Source organism: Scyliorhinus canicula, chromosome 5 (assembly GCF_902713615.1).
Source record: "Scyliorhinus canicula chromosome 5, sScyCan1.1, whole genome shotgun sequence".
NCBI classification, from domain to species: domain Eukaryota; kingdom Metazoa; phylum Chordata; class Chondrichthyes; order Carcharhiniformes; family Scyliorhinidae; genus Scyliorhinus; species Scyliorhinus canicula.
The window spans coordinates 168,842,863-168,863,995 of record NC_052150.1 but is presented as its reverse complement, the minus strand read 5'-3'; the positions used below and the strand labels follow the sequence as shown (position 1 = coordinate 168,863,995).

General features: G+C 42.3%; 1 protein-coding gene across 8 annotated transcripts in view; it reads right to left on the bottom strand.

The window, feature by feature from the left end:
- stam (signal transducing adaptor molecule (SH3 domain and ITAM motif) 1) overlaps positions 1-21,133 on the bottom strand; it is a 133,672-nt gene that overhangs the window by 50,181 nt on the left and 62,358 nt on the right. For 6 of the 8 annotated variants that reach the window (XM_038798036.1, XM_038798041.1, XM_038798038.1 and 3 more), the window contains one exon: positions 1,610-1,694. In XM_038798036.1, the coding sequence (XP_038653964.1) occupies positions 1,610-1,694 (85 nt within the window). Of the gene's footprint in view, positions 1-1,609; positions 1,695-2,920; positions 2,972-4,599; positions 4,708-21,133 lie in introns of those variants that run through there. The other 2 variants (XM_038798039.1, XM_038798035.1) reach the window with 2 other exon arrangements.

Below are 21,133 nucleotides of genomic sequence, written 5' to 3'. Positions count from 1 at the left end.
GCCACGGCATCTCTCACAATTGTTTCTTTATATATAAATTTAGAATACCCAATTATTTTTTTCCAATTAAGGGGCAATTTAGTGTGGTCAATCCACCTAACCTGCACATCTTTGGGTTGTGGGGATGAAACCCATGCAGACACGGGGAGAATGTGCAAACTCCACATGGACAGTGACATGGGGCCGGGATTCGAACCTGGGTCCTCAGCGCCGTAGTCCCAGTGCTAACTGCTCCACGTGCCGCCCCGTAATTGGTTTTTTAACCAACCCTACTGCTACTTCTATATTGCCCCAAAGATCTATTCTTGGCCCTGCCAGCTCTTCATCTACATGTTGTCCTTGATAACATCATCCAGACACATGGTGCAGAGCTCACAAGTGAGGCCAAACCACGAGAAAATGGCAGATTTTCTTCCCTCAAGGACATGAGTGAACCAAATGGGTTTTCACAACAATCGTGATAGTTCCATGGTCGCCATTTCTGAGATTAGCTTTCAATTCTAGATTTATTAACTGAATTTAAATTCCACTAGCTGCCATGTGGGATTTCAATGTCCCCAGAGCATTAGCCTCTGATTCGTCCAACAACATTACTATGCAACTATCTCCTTGATCTAAATAAATGGAGTTGGGCTTCAGGAAACCCAGGCAGGAGTTCCATATTTGACTGCTGTTAGCAAGCAGAATAGAAATGGACAAGGGGGACAATAATAATTAAAAAATACTGCGAGTGAAAGAAAGTTAGCAACGGATAAAAAGGATCAGTTTCAGAATGAAAAATGCAAACAGTGTAAAACAGATGCAAATTCTAACAATGCTGCCTTATTCAAGGATCACACAGTGAAAAGCAAGGTATTTAGCTCATCATGCCTGTGTCAGCTCTTTGAAAGAGCCACCAAATTAGTCCCACTCCCCTGCTCTTTACATTCATAGAATCCCTATAGTGCAGCAGAAGGAGGCCATTCAGTCCATCGAGTCTACACCGATCATTCAAATAAGCAAACCCCCCGTCCACCCCGCCCTATTCCTGTAACCCCATAACCTAACCTGCACATCCCTGGACACTAAGGGGCAATTTATCATATCCAATCCACCTAATCAAACATCTTTGGACTGTGGAAAGAAATCCACACCGTACCCAAGCTACAAACAGACAGTGACCCAAGGTCAGAATGGAACCTGGGTCCCTGGTTCTGTGAGGTGACAGTGCTAACCTGTGTCACACTAGTCTTTTCATTTTTAACTTTATATCCCATCCCCACCTGAAATTTGCAATGGAATCTGCATACTGGGTAGGAAAACAGGTTTCAAGGCTTCCTTTCATCGCTTTTTCCCATTAGTTTAACTTCCCACATCCCTCCTCTCTTCAAGCAGTGCACTGCAGATCAGAATTCACTGCTTGAAAAAAAGTCAAATTTAACAGTACTGCTAAACTATATTTGGTTATCCCCAATTTATATACAAACTCCTGCTTTGACGGAGTGCTCAATTTGGAAACGGTTGATGAATGCTCTACTTACATAGCTAATTCGGATTTAACTTTCTGCAGGGCAGATGTAAATTGTACATAATCCAGCAGCAGCATTTAAGAAAAAAAATATTTGCTCACCCAGTACGAGACTGTCCCACTTTGTCACAGATATCTAGTATGAGGCCCCAGTCCTCTGCAGTGTTCATCTCACTGGTTGCTTTCTCTGTTGAATTAAAAACAAAGATTTTAACCTGACAAAAAGTAATCACATACATCAAAAATACATCAGAAAACATATGAGCATAACATTGTTATTTCAGAATCTCCTTTTCCAGCAATGGCGACTTACATACATGTTTATCCAAAGGTTAGAGGCTCGATTTAATGAAAAAAGATCAGAGTGTCATATCGGGTGCAATTGATGGAGTGTTTCCTGACGAGCGAGATCACAGCCGTATTAACTTAGTGCTGAAAATGAGCCCCACAAGCTTCTTGCCGTTACTGGCTGTCTTGTCGTCAGATTCATGGGACTCGCGCCTCAGCGCTAACAAGAGCAGCTGCTTTTATGCGCTCCCTCACCACTCACTCCCAGTCAACACACCGCATGGCAGTGCGCAGACCTGCTCCTCGCTTTAGCGATATCGACCTGGGCAGGCTTCTGGACGCAGTGGATGCGAGACGGGACATCATGTTCCCCCAAGGGGGGTCGGAGGGCCAGCAGCAGGGCCACCAATGCCGCCTAATAGGCACGGCAGCGGCTGTCAGTTCAGGAAGCATGATCAGGACGACTGCCGTACAATGCCGGAAGCTGACCAACAACCTCCACCGAAAGTTACCACTTCTCTCCCAGCATCAGTCCCATCTGCCACCCCTCAAATTCGCCCCCGCCACATCCAGTCTTCATACTCATTCCTTAGCACCCCCTGCCATTCACCCGCACAACCCCTTCATGTCCAGTTGGGGTGCCCACACATGCCACCTGCCATAGACATCCCCACCCATCAAGTATGTGGCTCACAATGCCCTCTTATGGTCCCCACAGGATAGGTTGGCCCATAGTAGGTGTCAAAGGGCCAAGATGAGCAGCAGAGTACCAGAGATCAGAGTTCTCAACCCCTATGAGGAATGGGCCCTGGAGGTCGCGGGGTTGAACGGGGAGAGAGGGGTCACCGACAGTGAGGTTATCCCTGCGCCGCAGAGGTGAGCATCCACTGCCCCTTCACCAGATGGCCTGTCTCAAGTGAACTGTTCATAATTTTCACAAAAAAAAACCCAGGAACAGGGATCATTAACAGACGAGCCACAACTCCAGAACAGAACATAGAACACACTAAATAGGCCTTTAAAAATATCCACAGACAGCTTGAGCAAGCCCTCCCGCATCCTCAGCCCGGTACTAGGCCAGGCAAAATCCTCCCCTCGCTGCACTCCAGGTAAAAGAGAACAAACCTTCTTTCTTCATTCCATCAATCCAGAAAGCAGCAAGTAAGCCCGAATGGAAGAGGCCGCGGCAAGCAGAAAAGGCAGCAGCAAGCGGCAAACAAACTCAGCTACAGCAGTAGCAAGCAGCAAACACAACCTGCCGCTGGGAAGTGTTCTCAAACTAACAAGGCCAATTCCTTATTAGCAATAGGCTTCAGGTATGAAGCTAGAGCTGCTCACAGTCAGAGGGAGTTAACGTGAGCTTCGGCATATAACCAAGAACATGACTCTGTCCTGGAAGTGTTTGGTCGGACAAACAGGCAGTTTGGAGGGGGTCATTATCACGTTCAGCAGGTGCCTGATGTTCAAGGTAAGCTGTCTACCTTTGACAAAGCCCGTCTGGTCCTCTGTGACCACCTCTGGTACGCAGTCTTCTAGCCTTTTGGCATCTGCATTCAGTAGCGAGATGGGTCTGTATAGAACATAGAACAGTACAGCACAGAACAGGCCCTTCGGCCCTCGATGTTGTGCCGAGCAATGATCGCCCTACCCAAACCCACGTATCCACCCTATACCCGTAACCCAACAACCCCCCCCTTAACCTTACTTTTTTTTTTAGGACACTACGGGCAATTTAGCATGGCCATTCCACCTAACCCGCACATCTTTGGACTGTGGGAGGAAACCGGAGCACCCGGAGGAAACCCATGCACACACGGGGAGGACGTGCAGACTCCGCATAGACAGTGACCCAGCCGGGAATCGAACCTGGGACCCTGGAGCTGTAAAGCATTTATGCTAACCACCATGCTACCGTGCTGCCCATTCCGTTGGGTCTTTGTCTTTCTTAGGTATCAGCGAGATTGAGGCCTGTGCTAGCGTGGGTGGCAGTGTGCCCCTAGCTAGCGAGTCTGTGAACATCTCCCGCAGGTGCGGGGCCAGCACTGTCATCAATATTTTGCGCGAAGTCCGCCGGGAATCTGTCTGGTCCCGGCGTCTTCCCCACCTGCATGGAGCATGCTGTCCATGATCTATCCCAGTGCTCATCCCAGACTCCCCCATTGGGGGCTGTGAGGTGAACACACCTTGGTAGAAGGCCTTGAAGGTTTTGTTGACCTTTTCTGGTTCTGTTTCTAATGTGCCTCTGGTATCCCTGATTTGTGCAATTCCACACTTTAGATTCCCCTCCCCACCCACTCCCTCCCTCTGGCCACCATAAAGAATATTAGGGGTAGGAGCAGAACTAAGTCATTCAGCCTTATGACCCTACTCTGCCAATCAGTAAGATCATGATGACTGAACTCAGCTCCATCTTCCCACACTATCCCCCAAATCCCTTGCTCCTTAGATCATAGCAATCTATCAATCACTGTTATATATATATATATGCAGTCTGGGGAAGCAACCTTTCTGCATATACCCTGGGAAGCCCTCTCAGAATCTTACATATCTGAACGGGATCACCTCTCATCCTTCTAAATCTACCGAAAAGAGGTTATGTTTACACATCTCCTCATGGTAAGTACAAGTCTCCCAGAAGAGAGATCAGTCCAGAAAAACTTCTTTGCATTGATTTCAAGTTTCTTCAGGTAAATAGAAATTGTACACAGTACTCAAAAGTACTCACCAAGAGACTGAATAATTAAAGCAAAGCTCTTATACTCCAATCCCTTCGCAATAAAGATTTTCCCAATTGTCTGCTGTACCTGTATGTTAACATGCTGCAATTTGTATACATGGACACCCAGATTCTTCTGAATACCAACATTTTCTAGTGTCTCTTCTTTTAAAAGATCTTCTGCTTGTTTGTTTTCCTAATAAAGTGAAACATTTCACATTATTTTCTATTTGCCACAATCTTGTCCACTCACTTAACAACTAAATCCTTCAGCAACATCTGTGACCCTTCTCACAGCTTACTTTTTTGTGCTACTTTCAAACTTGGATACATTACACTCAGTCCCCTATGCTACGACACGGATATAGATTGCAAATAGCCGATTACTGGTCCTTGCAGTATCCCACCAATTATCGCTTGCCAGCACGAAAATGACCCATTTATTCTGACTATTTTCTGTTTGTTGACCAATCTTCAACGATGCTAATATTTTACTCCCATCTCTTAATTTTGGATTGCAGCTTATCACATGTTTTCTAAAAATCCAAATACACAATATCCTCTCATTCTCGGTCATCTTGCCCTGCTGTTGCAACTTCAAAATACTCTCAACCAATGTAGCAAACATGATTTCCCATTCACAAATCCAGATTGATTCTGACCAATGATTCTGATCAATCATATTAGAATTTTCCACGTCTGTCAGCTGGCCTCTAATAAGAGGTTTGTGCATTTCCCTACTACCAAAGCCAGTTCCTCATTTTGTCTCTTCCTCCTTTCTTGAATAGCAGAGTTATAATTGCCACCTTCCATGGGAAGGGAACCATTCTACAATCTAGGGAATTCTGGAATATTAAAACCAATGGCATCAGATCACTATAGACACCTTTTATAAAACTCTAGGAAGTAGCCCATCAGGTCTAGAGGAATTGTTGGGTTTTATCCCATTAATTTCTCCAGTACTGTGACTTTACTCACACTAATTCTGTGAAGTTGCTCATTTTCATGAGGCCCTTATTCCTCGTTAATTCCAGAATTTCTTTATATGTCTTCTGCCATGGCAAAGCACCTTCCACTGAATTCTCCTAATCTCTTTCTCTTGGAGACTATTTTAAATTGATGATCCTTCTCTTAGTATTTCCCTGCTCACTCCAGCAGAACCCTTGAAAATTTTGAAACCCTTTATTAAATTTCATTTTAGGCTTCACTGAGCCAGTGAAAATTATCCCAGTTTCTCTGGTCTTTAACTACTGTTTTGGATCCCAGGTGTCATTCTGGTGAATCTCCACTGTAAACTTTCTCTGGCTTGAATGCATTTTCTATATGAAAACCACAAAGTGCACACTGTAATATAACTGACTGAATCAATACACTAATTTTAGTGACTGCACCCACTCCGTTCAACAGGAGCACGCCCCACCTCTGAAAATCCCCCTTCATCAGCTCCACCAACCGCACCAGATTCAATTTATGTAGCAGCTCCCATCCCCGCGCCACCTGGATGCCCAAATATCTGAAACTCGCCCCCACTATCTTAAACGGCAGCTCGCCCAGCCTCCTCTCCTGCTCCCTCACCTGGATCAGAAAGACCTCACTCGTCCCCATGTTTAACTTATACCCTGAAAATCAGCCAAATTCCACCAATATGTCCATGATACTGTTGCTCGTTCTGGGTGAGTGTGCTTTACACTCAATTTGGCTCTGTTTTATTCCTTAGCTCTAGAGTCACCAGGTATCGTTAAGATACCGCCACAAGATTCAAGTTCAAGTTCAGACCAATAACTCAATACACTAGGTAGTAAGTTCAAACAAGACACGTTTATTATAATAGTTATCTACTACTTATGCATATAAAACTAAAAGACTAGGCTATTCCTACCACTAACAGGCCAATACTTATCTGGAATAAGGGAACTGCCGGATCAGGGAACAATGGCCTCTTGCTTTGTCCTGGATCCGCAGGCTTCCAGTTGGTGTAGACTAAAGGGGTCAGGAGTGTCTACTCTCGTAGCATGCGTTGTATGACACTTACTTGATGGCGGCTGCTGACCAGGCCTCTCCTTCTCAAGGTTCTTCTACTGCTAAGGTGTTCTGCTGGGAGGGCCGGCTGGTCAAGAAGAACGAATCAGTCCTGGGACCTGACTTTTCTAGGTCCCAGGGGGTTCGCTTCCTTCTGGGCGGACCTCTCTAAACCTGCAATCGATTGGGTCTCGTCCCAATCGATTGATTTGAATTTCCGCAATAACGGGGCTGTTCCTCGATCACCGGGCGGTTTCTTACACCTTATTGGTGTCCTTTGTCTTAGACTCCACTGGCGCCGGAATGTCTGACCTTCCATAGAATGTTTAAATTGCAGTTAACTGTTGTGTCCATTGTGCCTGGGAATCACCGTGAATCACTCACTTAATATGCGCAGCTCGTTAGTTACAATTCTGTCTGGTTTCTGTAGCAGCTAGAATACAGGGGATTCTGCAAACTGCTTGTTTCTTTGCCAATGTCCATTTTTCCCTGTAATCTTTGAGTTCTTCCATTTTGTGTGAGGAAGTGGCCAACCCAGGTGGCTACAATACCTCCAAGCCTTTCCAATGGGTCGGATATGTAAAGCATCGAGTCGACCGCACATAGCGAAATCCTGTGCTCCACCCCCCCCCCCCCCCCCGCACTGTCCCTTTCCAACCTCTTGATGCTCTAAGCGCCATTGCCAGTGGGTCTATCACCAAGGCAAAGAGTAACAGAGAGAGTGGCATCCCTGTCTCGTCCCGCGATGCAGCCTAAAATACCCCAAACTCACCCGTTTCGTCCTTACATTCGCTGCCGGCGTCCGATACAACATCCGGACCCAATCCACAAAACCTGCCCAAAATCGCCACAGGAAGTCTGAATTATTAAATGTTAATGAAATGAAAATTCAACCGACAAGCTTCTAACTCAGCAGTGAGGGTGCGATGTATTGAACCACGGAGGCCAAACCAGGATGTCTGAACTAGTTTGGATAGCTTGAAACTAAAATATAGTTATCAAAGCTACCCTGAGGGATAATGGTTACCACAATCGGCTCATTTCACATTATGTATTGGACAAACTCATGAATGGGTCACTTTCAGACTTGAAAGTGCCCATTCTACCTCAAAATTACCTTGTAATAATATATAATCTTTTAGTGTCACAAGTAGGCTTACATTAACACTGCAATGAAGTTAATGTGAAAATCTCCTAGTCACCAAACTCCGGCGTCTGTTCGGACACTGAGGGAGAATTCAGAATGTCCAATTCACCTACCAGCACGTCTTTCAGGACTTATGGGAGGAAACCGGAGCAGCCGGAAGAAACCTACGCAGACACGGGGAGAACGTACAGACTCCCCACAGACAGTGACCTAAGCTGGGAATCGAACCTGGGACCCGGGCGCTGTGAAGCAATGGTGCTAACCACTGTGCTGCGTGAAAAGTAAGGTATCACAAAATTTGAGCAACAGGTAAAGCTAGCCGTCTCATGTTGCTACAGGCAGCAACACAAGTGTTTTTTTCTACTAACACAATGCTGCCTTTGACTGCAATAGGCAGAGTACTGACTGTACTCAGACAGCCCGTGCTTGCAAAGCTCCGACCATAATGTCTAATGTTAGATGTGAGCACATGACAGAATAATCCCAAGTGTGCAAAGAATTATACTTAAAACCAATTTAAGATTATGAATAGGGCTCACAATGTGACTCACTTACGCTTGCTCAAAGCCGCATAGATTCATACACAGCATTGCACCTTTTTTTGAATTAAACAAAAGCGTGAGGGACAATAGCTCCCTGGTGCAGTCTCCATGATAATGCCTCCTTCAAACGAGATAATTTGCCAGCCAATTAGCAGACTTTCCTCATGCAGTATAAATGTTGTTTCCTTTGAAATTTGGCATTCCTGCACATGCCCTGATAAGTGTAAGATGAAAAGTATAAACAGCAGGTCTCTTTTTCCAGCAATACTCAAGTTACTAATAAATGACTATTAGCAAAAGGATGTCATAAGGACAGTAGTGAGGAAAGACATTGGAAACAGAATTAATATGTGTGGAGATAAGAAATATCAAGGGGCTGAATACAATGGTAAGAATAGCTTAGAGGCTTCCTTGCAGTAGCCATGGTTGAGTAGAATATGCATGTAGAAATAGCGGGAGTTTATAACACATGCTTAAATTGTGCGGAGAAATTTAATTTTCTTGTAGACTAGACAAATCAAACTGGGTAAGTGATGTGGAGGAAAAATTCACAGAATGCATTTCAGTTTTATTACACTATTGAACCAACCAGGGAACAAGCAATTTTCAACCTTGCCTTGTGTAACGAGACAGGGCTCATTAGTAATCTGAAAGAAATAAATCATCTGGGAACATGGGATCATATTATTCTGCATTTTATATTAACTTTAAACACGGAGTGCTTAAGTCTGAAAGCCAGATTTTAATTTAAATAAAACCAATTACATAGGTATGAGGCAAAAGTTGGGAAATATTGGGAAATCAAATAAATGGTGTGACAGTAGAAAAGCAATGGTGAACGTTTAGAGAAATATTTCATAATTTTGAACAAACACACTCAATTCAGAAATGAAATCTCTATGGGAAGTATGATTTATCCTGAGGTTAAGGACAGTATTATATAAAAAGAAGAGGCTTATGATGTTCCAAGTACAGTATCAAGCCAGAGAATAGCAATAGATGTTAATATCCCAGATGATGGTATAATTGGACGGGAAGATCGAAGAATGGAACCCTGGCTCCAAACTTTATTTTTTTAATTAAACGTGGAGTCACAGGACCACCTATTCATTTTAACACGAAAAAACATTTATTAAAATGAGTCAAATTGGATGATACAATACGCCTTTACTCCCCTCGGTTATGGCCAAAGTGTATTATGGAGTTCACCTGACCAAAACCTTTAATAGGTTGGGTATGGGGAGCACATGGCCCACTTTACAGGTGTGGTGCAGCAGAAATTGAAAGTATTTGTTAAAGCAAGTCAATGTTTATTCTATGAATTCAAGTTAACCTTTTTAAAACATACAGTGAACATCTTAGCAACCATCAATTCAAATACAACCAACGAATACAACACTAAGTAATCATCAATAACTCCCCAGAGAGAACAAAAGTATACCTGCTTTGTCTGGCTTCAGCTCCAACACTGAAAACAAAACTAAAACACACCCTGCGGCAAACAGCCTAAAACGAAAGTAAAAAAACTGACAGACAGCCCAGCTCCACCCAATCTGACATCACTGCAGTAATAAACACCCATTTCTTAAAGGTACTCTCACTACAGATACTTATATACACACCCATTTATAAACACCCATTTCTTAAAAAGGTATTCTCACATGACACATCCCCCAAGAAAAAAAAATAAACCAGCAACTTCAAGGTTTCATTTTTCACCTTTTAAACATCCTTTAAGAAATGCACACAGTAAATATACTTTTATCATTTTTTTTAAAAACAGCACACACCAAAAGGTATAATAATATAGACCATTTAATTTTTTTTTCTTCATCCTCCAACTGGAATCCCTCTTGATTGAGTCTCTTTGAACAAGAAGGTCTCTGCACGATCCATCTAATCCTCTACACCTCGGCATTTCTCTTTAAAGTCAGATACTTTAGTTCAATCCGATCACAGAGTCCCTTGTAATTCTCCAACACAGGAGCATAGGTTATCACAGCTTCCAGGCAGTCAAATGCCTGTTGAAAGTCTGCTGTCTACTGAAATTTTCGGCGTGTCTTCAGCAAGTCCATCAGTGGAGCAACCATGCTACAATTTTCACAGATGTTCGACCAGATCCACTCATGCCAAGAAATTGCATTATTTCCCTTCGTTTTGAGGGAATCGGAAACTCCACAATAACTGTTGGTTTCACACCCCGTGTGATCATTCGATCCTGTCCGATTGTATGGCCAAGGAAAGTGACTAGGGCTTTTCCAAATTCACTTTTGGCTAGGTTTACCACCAAACCCGCCTCCTGAAGTTGATCAAATAACTCAGATGAATCAGATGTTTTAAAATGTTCTTTTCTTGTCTGGCGGAAAATTACCAGATCGTCGATATATACAATTGGGTAATCCTGAAACGACATTGTTAGTTAACCGTTGAAATGTGGTTGGGGAGTTTTTCATGCCAAATGGCATAACTTTGAATTGGTATATACCATCTGGAATCACAAAAGCCGAAATCTCCTTTGCCCTTTCGGATAAAGGTAACTGCCAGTAACCTTTAAGTAAATCCAGTTTGGAAATAAAAGCTGATTGTCCCACTTTCTCAATGCAATCCTCCAAACGTGGGATAGGAGAGGAGTCCGTTCTTGTAACTGCATTAACCTTTCTATAGTCCACACACAATCATTGGGTACCATCTGGTTTAAGTACCATCACTATGGGTGAGCTCCACTGGCTGCAACCCACTTCAATTATGCCATTTTTAAACATACTCTCAATCTCTTTGTTCACTTGTGCCAACTTTTAAAGGGTTAAGTCGATATGGATGTTGTTCGATTGGAACAGCATTTCCCACATCTACATCTTGTATAGCCATTTTAGTACTTCCCAATTTATCTCTACAAACTTGCCCACGTGATATCAATAACTCTTTCAGGTCAGTTCGTTTTTCCTCTGGAAGGTAACTCAACAATTTATCCCAATTTTTAAGAACATCCTCATTTTCCAATTTAATTTGAGGTATGTCAAATTCACAGTCATCTGGATCTGGTTCGTCACTTTGAGTTAAAATCATTAAAACTTCCTTTTTCTCTCCTTCCCTTTCAAAAGTACCTTTTAAGCATATTTACATGACACACTCGGTGAGTTTTCCTTCTATCCGGCGTTTTTACCACACAATTCACCTCACTTAATTTCCTTTCAATCTGATACGGTCCACAAAACCTAGCTTTTAAAGGTTCCCCTACCACTGGAAACAATACTAAAACTTTATCTCCACTGGCAAAACTACGAACTTTGGATTTCTTGTCCGCTACCCATTTCATCACATTTTGTGCAACGTTTAAATATTGTCTCGCCATTTCACCTGCTCTATTTAATCGTTCCCTAAAATTTGACAATAATGTAATTTCTGATTTCTCAATCACCAATTTTTTCTTGATCAATTTAAGTGGTCCTCTTACCGCATGACCAAAAATTAGTTCAAAAGGACTAAATTTGGTTGACTCATTAGGTACATCCCTAATTGCAAACAGTACGAATGGAATTCCTTTATCCTAATCCTCTGGAAAATCTTGAGAATAAGCCCTCAACATTGTCTTTAATGTCTGATGCCACCTTTCTAATGCTCCCTGCGATTCTGGATGGTATGCAGTTGATTTAAATTGTTTTATTCCCAAGCTATCCATAACTTATTTGAATAACCTAGAGGTAAAATTTGATCCTTGATCCAATTCTATTTCTGTGGGTAGTCCATATCTAGTAAAGAATGTAAGTAACTCCTCCACAATCTTTTTAGCCGTAATATTACGTACCGGAATGGCCTCTGGAAACCTAGTGGACACATCTATTATAGTCAAAAGATATTGATTCCCACTTTTTGTTTTAGGAAGCAGTCCTACGCAATCAATTAGGACCATTGTAAAAGGTTCCTCAAATGCTGGAATGGGTATTAAGGGCGCTGGTTTTATCACTGCTTGAGGTTTCCCTATCACTTGACATGTGTGACATGATTGACAAAATTTAACTACATCTTTATGTAGTCCAGGCCAATAAAAATGTTTCTGGACTTTAGCTTGAGTTTTCCTTATTCCCAAATGACCTCCCACTGGTACCTCATGTGCAACTCGCAACACCTCCTTTCTATACCCTACCGGCAATACTACTTGATGAACTTCTGCCCACTTTTCATCCGCCTGCATATGTACAGGTCTCCATTTCCTCATCAGGACATCACTTTTACGGTAATAACACTGATTCCTCTTCTGTCTATGCTTTCTGATACATCTGTTTTATTTCTATATCTTTCTGTTGTAACTCTGCCAATTTTCCTGAACTAAAAATATCCGTCTCATCCTCAACCTGTTCTTGTTCTTTTCCAACCATCTGATCAAAAATCATTTCTGATAATTGTACTTCATCTTCACTCTTTGATTTCTCCTCTTGTCTTTACCTCGTCTTAACCTGTGACTTGGCAACCTTATTACTACACAATCCGGAAAAATCCCAGGATGCTCATCCTTCAACACTTCAGTTGTCCTATTTTCCACTGGCTTATCAACCACAGTAGGCATCACTCCCACCTGCGATCCAGCTATATCATTACCCAAGATAAACTGTATTCCTGGACAAGATAGTTTCTCTATTACTCCGACTACCACTTCACCACTCTTCACTGGACTTTCCAACCTTACCTTATATAATTGAATACTACTCCTCTCACCCTGAAATCCACATATTACCACCTGGTCTGGCAATATTCTTCCCAGACTACATAACTCCTCATCTCTTACCATTAAAGATTGACTAGCTCCCGTATCTCTTCAAATTGTGACTTCTTTATCTGCTCCTCCTGATACACGAGTAAACTTTACCCACACAAGTAAATTCTTTAAAGATATCTGGCACCTTTTTATCAATCACCTCTTGATCATGCTGTCCAATCTTTTGCACCTCCTTCCTTCGCTTCACTTGGGCTTTCCTTTCCCACTTTAACAAACCCTACTGTCTTATCTTGTTTTACCACATCAGCCTTCCCAGTGCTTTTCTTCAACCACCAACACTGACTTTACATGGCCTAGTTTATTACAGTGAAAACATTTGAAACTTTTCATCTCTTTGCCACCCTCCTGGATTTCTTTTTTAATCTGAGGTACACTCTCCTTATTATCTCCCATCAGATCACCTTTACTTTTAGCACTTGAGTATTTCTCATGTCCCCAGCTTCTATCCCTCACAGGCTGAAACTGATGTCAGAAACCATGCTTTGAATTATGAAATAATTCATAATCATGTCATTTCTGCTGCCAATCTCGCAATTTTAACTCTCTGCTCTTCCACATGAATTCTCACTACATCAGGAATTGAATTTTTAAAACTCCTCCAAAAGTATAATTTCTCTCAGAGCTTCATACGTTTGGTCTATTTTCAAAGCCCTTATCCACCTATCAAAATTACTCTGTTTGAGCCTTTTAAACTCCATATATGTTTGACCAAATTCTTTCCCTAAATTTTTTAACCTTTGTCTGTAGGCTTCAGGCACTAGTTCATATGGACCCAAGATGGATTTTTTCATCTCCTATGTCCCAGATACCTCCTCCGGTCGTGTTGCAAACACTTCACTAGCCCTAGCTATCAGCTTTGTTTGAATCAGTAATACCCACATGTCCTGCAGCCATTTCATTTGTTTAGCTACCTTCTGAAATGAAATGAAAAAGGCTTCTACCTCCTTCTCGTCAAACCTTGGCAATGTTTGGACATATTTAAATAGATTCCCACCAAGCCTTCGACTAACACGCTCTTTCTCACTATCCCCATCAGCATCATCCAACTGTATGTTTCCCTTTATGTCTGCCAATTTTAACTGACTCTCAAGATTCATGGGCATTTTCTGAAGTTCAAACCCTCTCTCTTTATCTTCTTCCCTGATCTGTATCTCCCTTTCTCTTTCTTTTTGTTCTGTGGCTATTCTTTCTGTTTTCCTTTCTTCTCTCTCTTTTTCCTCTCTTTCTCTCTCTTTCTTTTTCCTCTCTATCTCTTTCGTATTCAAGCTGCTTTAATGCTTTCTCATGTTCCATTTGTTTAATTTGAAACTGAATTTTTGCCATTTCCAATGAGTCAAGCTGTATCTCAGGGAACTTTAAATGCTTAGCCACCACCATAGTGACCTCATCTTTTCGCACTTGTCAGGTAATGTTAACTGCAATGTTTCTGCCAAATCTAAGTCTGCTTTTAGTCTCTGTCCGTAAGATACTGCGTGTGACCGTCTCCACCCCCAAAAACTTCAGAGCCTCTGAAAGAACCATTATCCACAACACACACCCTACTTACTGAAATGCCACACCTGAAAAGCAACCACAATATGCTCACCCCTCACTGTCTTTAAGTTCACGAAGCCAATCCAATAGACGTTTATCCCCCTCGAGCCCCAGTTATGGGCCAGGGTTTAAAGAACCCCAAAGTGTATCATGGAGTTCACCTGACCCACAACTTTTACTAGATTGCGGTATTTATGCTAACCACCATGCTACCGTGGGCAGCACGGTAGCATGGTGGTTAGCATAAATGCTTCACAGCTCCAGGGTCCCAGGTTCGATTCCCGGCTGGGTCACTGTCTGTGCGGAGTCTGCACGTTCTCCCCGTGTGTGCGTGGGTTTCCTCCGCGTGCTCCGGTTTCCTCCCACAGTCCAAAGATGTGCAGGTTAGGTGGATTGGCCATGCTAAATTGCCCGTAGTGTCCTAAAAAGTAAGGTTGGGGGGGGGGGGGTTGTTGGGTTACGGGTATAGGGTGGATAAGTGGGTTTGAGTAGGGTGATCATGGCTCGGCACAACATCGAGGGCCGAAGGGCCTGTTCTGTGCTGTACTGTTCTATGTTCTATTGTGGTATTGGGAGCACACAGCCCACTCTACAGGTGTAGTACACCAGAAATGGAAAGTATTTTTTAAAGCAAATCAATGTATATTCTATGAATTCAAATTAACCTTTTTAAAACATAGTGAACATCTCAGCAACCATCAATTCAAATACAACCCCCAAAGAATACAACACTAAGTAATACTTAATAACTTGAAATGAAATGAAAATCGCTTATTGCCACGAGTAGGCTTCAATGAAGTTACTGTGAAAAGCCCCTAGTCGCCACATTCCGGCACCTGGCCGGGGAGGCTGGTACGGGAATCGAACCGTGCTGCTGGCCTGCTTGATCCGCTTTAAAAGCCAGCGATTTAGCCCAGTGAGCTAAACCATCCCCTTAACTTCCCAAACAACATCCAGAAGACTAAGAAACACCTTTCAACAGAAGCACATTAGGTTTACATTCACTACTGAAAACATTTATAATTCTGAATTAACCAAATGATCAAGAGATAGTCTTTTCATGGCAGAGAGAACAACAGTACACCTGCTTGGTCTGGCTTCAGCACCAACACTGCAAACAAAACTAAAATACACCCTGCAGCAAACAGCCTAAATTGAAAGTAAAACGCTGACAAGACAGCCCAGCTCCACCCACACTCTGACATCACAGCATTAATAAACACCCATTTCTTAAAGGTACTCTCACTACAGATACATAAAACACACCCATTTATAAACACCCATTTCTTAAACGTACTCTCACATGACACCTCTTACTTTCACAATTACACACAGGTTTTAGAATTAACATGAATCTTAATCTACAATGGTCTCATTAACACAAAGTCCCGTTTAAATACAGAAGATGAATGTGGGCAAAAACACTCTCCACCTGAATCCCAAATGAAACTTTGTAGATGCCTCCTCAATGTTAAGCTCCACTGATCTGCAATAAGAACTAGAAAACAAATGTTGACTTCTTTAACTCCAATTGTATTCTACAATCACCTTTCCTCCAACTCCACAGTGCCACCTGTATCCCCTTTCTATACATGTGCACTGTATCAAATAGTAAGTGTGGTTGATTAAACAATTAACGCTCCAATTCTAACTTAAACACTGGAGAACATTAACTCAAAGAAAATAAAATTAATCTATAAATTTCATGTAAGTTACCATAACACAAATGTATATATTTTCTTTTCTACAACAAATGCATCCTTCTTAATATTTTTTAATCTCCACCCTCACCTTCTCTTTCTTCAAATAAAAGATGCCCCTCTGTAACAATTTCAAATAACTTTTCAAGCTGACCCCTTTATTCGTCGGACAGCCAGATAATTGTAACTGCTATAAACCCACTTGATCTCATCAATCCCCCTGTTCTCCAGCATTTGTTTTAGGCTCATTATGTCAATTCATAGTATCTTTTAATTGATGCTTTTTTTAGGATGGACGTTCTCCAAAAGGTACGTATTGTCTATGTGACACTCTTATAGGTAATGTTCCCTGTACCATTCAAAATTTCAGTCAGTATCCTGGATGGAAAAAAAATGTCATATCTACTGCCTCCACTCGGACAAGTGTCTCCACTGCCAATGTACTTTTACCACTCTTTGTATCTTTTTAGTTTCCCATGCCAAAGGGCAACATTTACCTTCCTCCCCCCAGGAGAAAAATTATAAATCATAGTGCATTTGAAACGAGCATAAGATGCATCACTATAAACAATCACTGTCAGTTGCCTAAATGAGAATTTTGTAACACAATTGTCCAATTTAAATTTTGCCAATGTTTTGATTGTTCGAACAATTTCTTCAACTCTGTCTGTGATCATTCATTTCTGTGCTTAGTTGTAAAACATCAAAACCGGCATCCTGTCTTGTTTATCTAATTCAGCTGCACAGTTAAACTTCAGAGCTCCTCTTTTCCCCCATTTCAAAAGCCACTGTATCCTCTTGAGACCCGACTACGATTAATGGCTATGGGGTTAATATTCTCCAAGTAAGGCTGCTGATGTAGTGTGACATGCTAACCACTTTGCTGAATTTCTAACCCAATGTATTTCATAGAATCCCTGCAGTGCAGGAGGTGGCCATCCAGCCCACTGATTCTTCACCGACCCCATGAAAGAGCACCCTGCCTAAGGCCACGCCCTCCCTATCCACAAAACCCTACCTAACTTTTGGACACTAAATGACAATTTATCATGGCCAATCCACCTAACTTCATATCTTTGGACTGTGGGAGGAAACTGGAGCACCCGGAGGAAACCCACGCAGACACGGGGAGAAAGTGCAAACTCCACACAGACAGTCATTTGGTGCATTAGAGGCCTGCTATCCAATCTTGAACTCTGTTCCACACCAGTTAATAACAGTATTTCAAACTTTGCTGCTGCCCCCCGCCCCCCCCTAAAAAATCATCGGCATGCATCATGAAGATCATAAGACCAGAAGACATAGGAGCAGAAGTAGGTTGCTCAGCACACTGAGTCTGTTTCACCATTCAATGAGATCATGGCTGTTCTAATAATGCTTAATTCCACTTTCCTTCCGGGGTGGGACTGTGGCACAGTGTTAGCACTGCTGCCTCACAACGCCAGCGACCTGGGTTCAATTCCAATCTTGAGTGACTGTGTGCAGTTTGTATCTTTTCCCCATGTCTGTGTGGGTTTCTTATGGGTGCTCCAGTTTCCTCCCACAGTCCAAAGATGTGCAGGTTAGGTGGATTAACCATGCTAAATTGCCCATCAAGTGTCCAAAAGGTTAATTTCTGCGATCTGATCCTCATAATTCTGTAACATATGGGAATGAAAGGTACCTGGTTCCCCAGCATGTTCAATAACCCCTTTTGATCCGACAAACTTGTACTATGTACCCACTAATCTTGACTACTGTACCCCAACATTCTGGTTTCCATGCTGCAAAATGATTGTTTCACTATTTTGTACTCATTACCTTTCCTGGACTCATTAATTTCATCTATTCTATAATATGCCATGTCCCCCTGTTTGAAAATAGTTTCCAATGTCCGTTCATTGGGGGGGGAGCAGTTCATTGGGGGGGGCACGGTAGCAGTGGTTAGCATAGTTGCTTCGCAGCTCCAGGGACCCAGGTTCGATTCCCGGCTAGGGTCACTGTCTGTGCCGAGTTTGCACTTTCTCCCAGTGTCTGCGTGGGTTTCCTCCAGGTGCTCCGGTTTCCTCCCACAGTCCAAAAATGTGTTGGTTTGGTGGACTGGCATTGCTAAATTGCCCTTAGTGTCCAATAAAAAAAAGAGGTTGGTTTGGGTGGGGTTACTGGGTTGCAAGGATAGGGTGAGGTGTGGGCTTAGGTAGGGTGCTCTTTCCAAGGGCTGGTGCAGACTCGATGGGCCGAATGGTCTCCTTTTGCACTGTAAATTCTGATCCCTATAATTGTGCCTCAAATTTCTGCTTCAAGTAATGCTCTTCTGTCCGTATGCAGTGCATTGTATTCAAATGCTCAGAAAAGGTAGAAAACTAATTGTGGTACTCTCCCAAGTTGGAAGATAATATTTCATAATAGAAAGAAATTGGGGATCGCCCCTTACCATCAGTAGTGAATTTTTCATATGGACGGCCCATGCTGAAGCCGAAGTTGATTTGCAATCTGGCCTTTCTGCCAAACTTTTACGATGCATTTCATCTGTCACAGTATGATTTCTCTTGCACCCCCTATCACTAAATTGGCTTTCTGCAGCTGTATTCTTCAATATTATGTTCATGTTCTCAAACATACCCTGATATGCATCATGAACAAATTACACTGTAGTAATGAAAACAGGCTGTGAAGATACACATAGGCCAGGAACAGAAACTGTCTCATTAGACACTGGCTGGAATCAATACTGGCCATCTGCAAAAAGCACCCAAGTCAAGGTATAAACCTGTTATTGCGATATGGACTTTGATTACCTAGTCCAAGTCTATGAATGTGGAACAAACTTCCAGACACAGGTGATCGACGTTTGCAGCAGGACGAAGAACAGACAAAATAAGCCATCAGACTCCTCAATGAGCTGATGGGTGGTCAGAAAAAGGGAGTTTCAGAGGACAATGGGTCTTGATTGAACCATGATCGATAAAGAGGAGTATCCAGCCCTTCGGGGCTGGTTTAGCACAGTGGGCTAAACAGCTGGCTTGTAATGCACAGCAAGACGAGCAGCATAGGTTCAATTCCCATACCTGCCTCCCCGAACAGGCGCCGGAATGTGGTGACCAGGGGCTTTTCACAGTAACTTCATTGAAGCTTACTTGTGAAATAAGTGATTTTTATTATTGTTATTTCCATTAACCAATTGGGGTCTGGCTAGGACAATGACCAGTGGTGGGCGTATACATATGACTCAATCCAAGCTGCCCAGTATAAGAAAGCAGCATCAACAGATCTTGAGCAATAACCTGGGAGTTGGCCAGGCACAGCCATCACAAGAAAGGACCCTGGGTTTTGAACCCAGAGAAGACATCAACATCGAGTGATCGTAGCCTGCCAGCCTCCTTTACTAAGTCCAGGTAAAACCCAAAGCTCAGCTGTGAGTCCAAGTCATATTTTCTTGAGCAATAGAATTATGGCCAAAATTGAGTTAAACTGTGAACCTGTTTTGTCCTTTGTTCATCTCACAAATAAGGGCACCCGAGTAAAACTTTTGAATAAGTAAACTGGTCGAACACAAATGAGGTTTTAAAAGTACAACATCAGCCCCCCTCCCTACCCCATTATCAGTGAAGAATTTGCCAGTGGCCCCAGTCCAGTCCCTAACCATTTTTCCATTATGTTCCACAATTATTTTCTTTTCTATGTATAATCATCAACTAACCCAAGTTGCCAAGTGTAAAAAGTGTCAAATGAAAGTGTTCTTTTCTTTATCCCACACCTCAAGATCACTGCCACAATTTCATTAAAATCTGTTGTCAGGTTCAGACTCACCGTGGGTCACGATGGTTTTTCTTACATATACCGTATCTAGCGCTTATCTATTCTGCAAGTTTGGTGTATTCTTCATCTCTTATACCTGCATCACTCAGCAAAATTTTTAATCTTTGGGAAGGTAGATGGCAAATTACTGTTGCAACTTAACGCAATTAACTTTTAATTTTCTGGACTCCTGTTGATTGATCCTCCCAATAGTACTTCCTTAATTTCTTTAGAAGAAAAATTAAGATTAATTCGCGAGATATTGTATGTCCATTGTTTTTCCAAATACGATGGCCATATCATTTTCCACGTCAAGCTTCATCGATGCTTTCTTCATCGTTGGTCATCTCAATCATAAAGATATTTCACTGGATTCAACATTTGTGCTAATGAAATGATTCTTTCTGATGATTTTATAAGGAACCATTACTCTTTTCAGCAACTTGAGGATATCATTCCGAAATCGGAAATTCATAGAACTTCCTTGTTCCGATCTTTGTCATTTAAAGAGTCCAGATTACAACCACTCTATTACATATGTTGTAGATGTTCATCCACTGTCTAATACGCCACAATTGAAGGACTCTGCAACCAGCACCTTTATCACCAGACCAAAACTTCTCATTACTAAAACAGTGCGTTCTTTTTGGTCAAGAGTTGTCTGTCTCGTGGAAACACCCTATTGTATCGCTTATGGAGGTTTATTGCATAATTGAATTTTGAATAACATCGAAAACACAATTGACCACACCCTCGATTTTCTGTGGTTAATTTTTCTGTTGAAATTTCTCAATTCATTCCTCCGGCCATAATTGTTGAAGGGGTTTCTGCCCTCATTATTTTTAGTTATAAATCTTCTTTCTTATTGATGCTTGCCGTCTGGTTCTCGACCACTTCGCCATTGTGTTAACATCGTGTCTTCAATTGTTTGTCTTTTGTGTCATGAAGGCTGCCAAAAAGGAATGTTTGCCGAGGAACTTTTTTTTCGAGCCACTTGTGTCTAGCAGGTTGTGTCTTTCTGCAAATTGAACTCCTCTCAAAACCAGAAGCCAATCCATATTTGTAACTTTCGGACAGTCCAATAATTTGAACGCCAGCACTGATTGAGGAATGTAGGATGGATTTTTTGC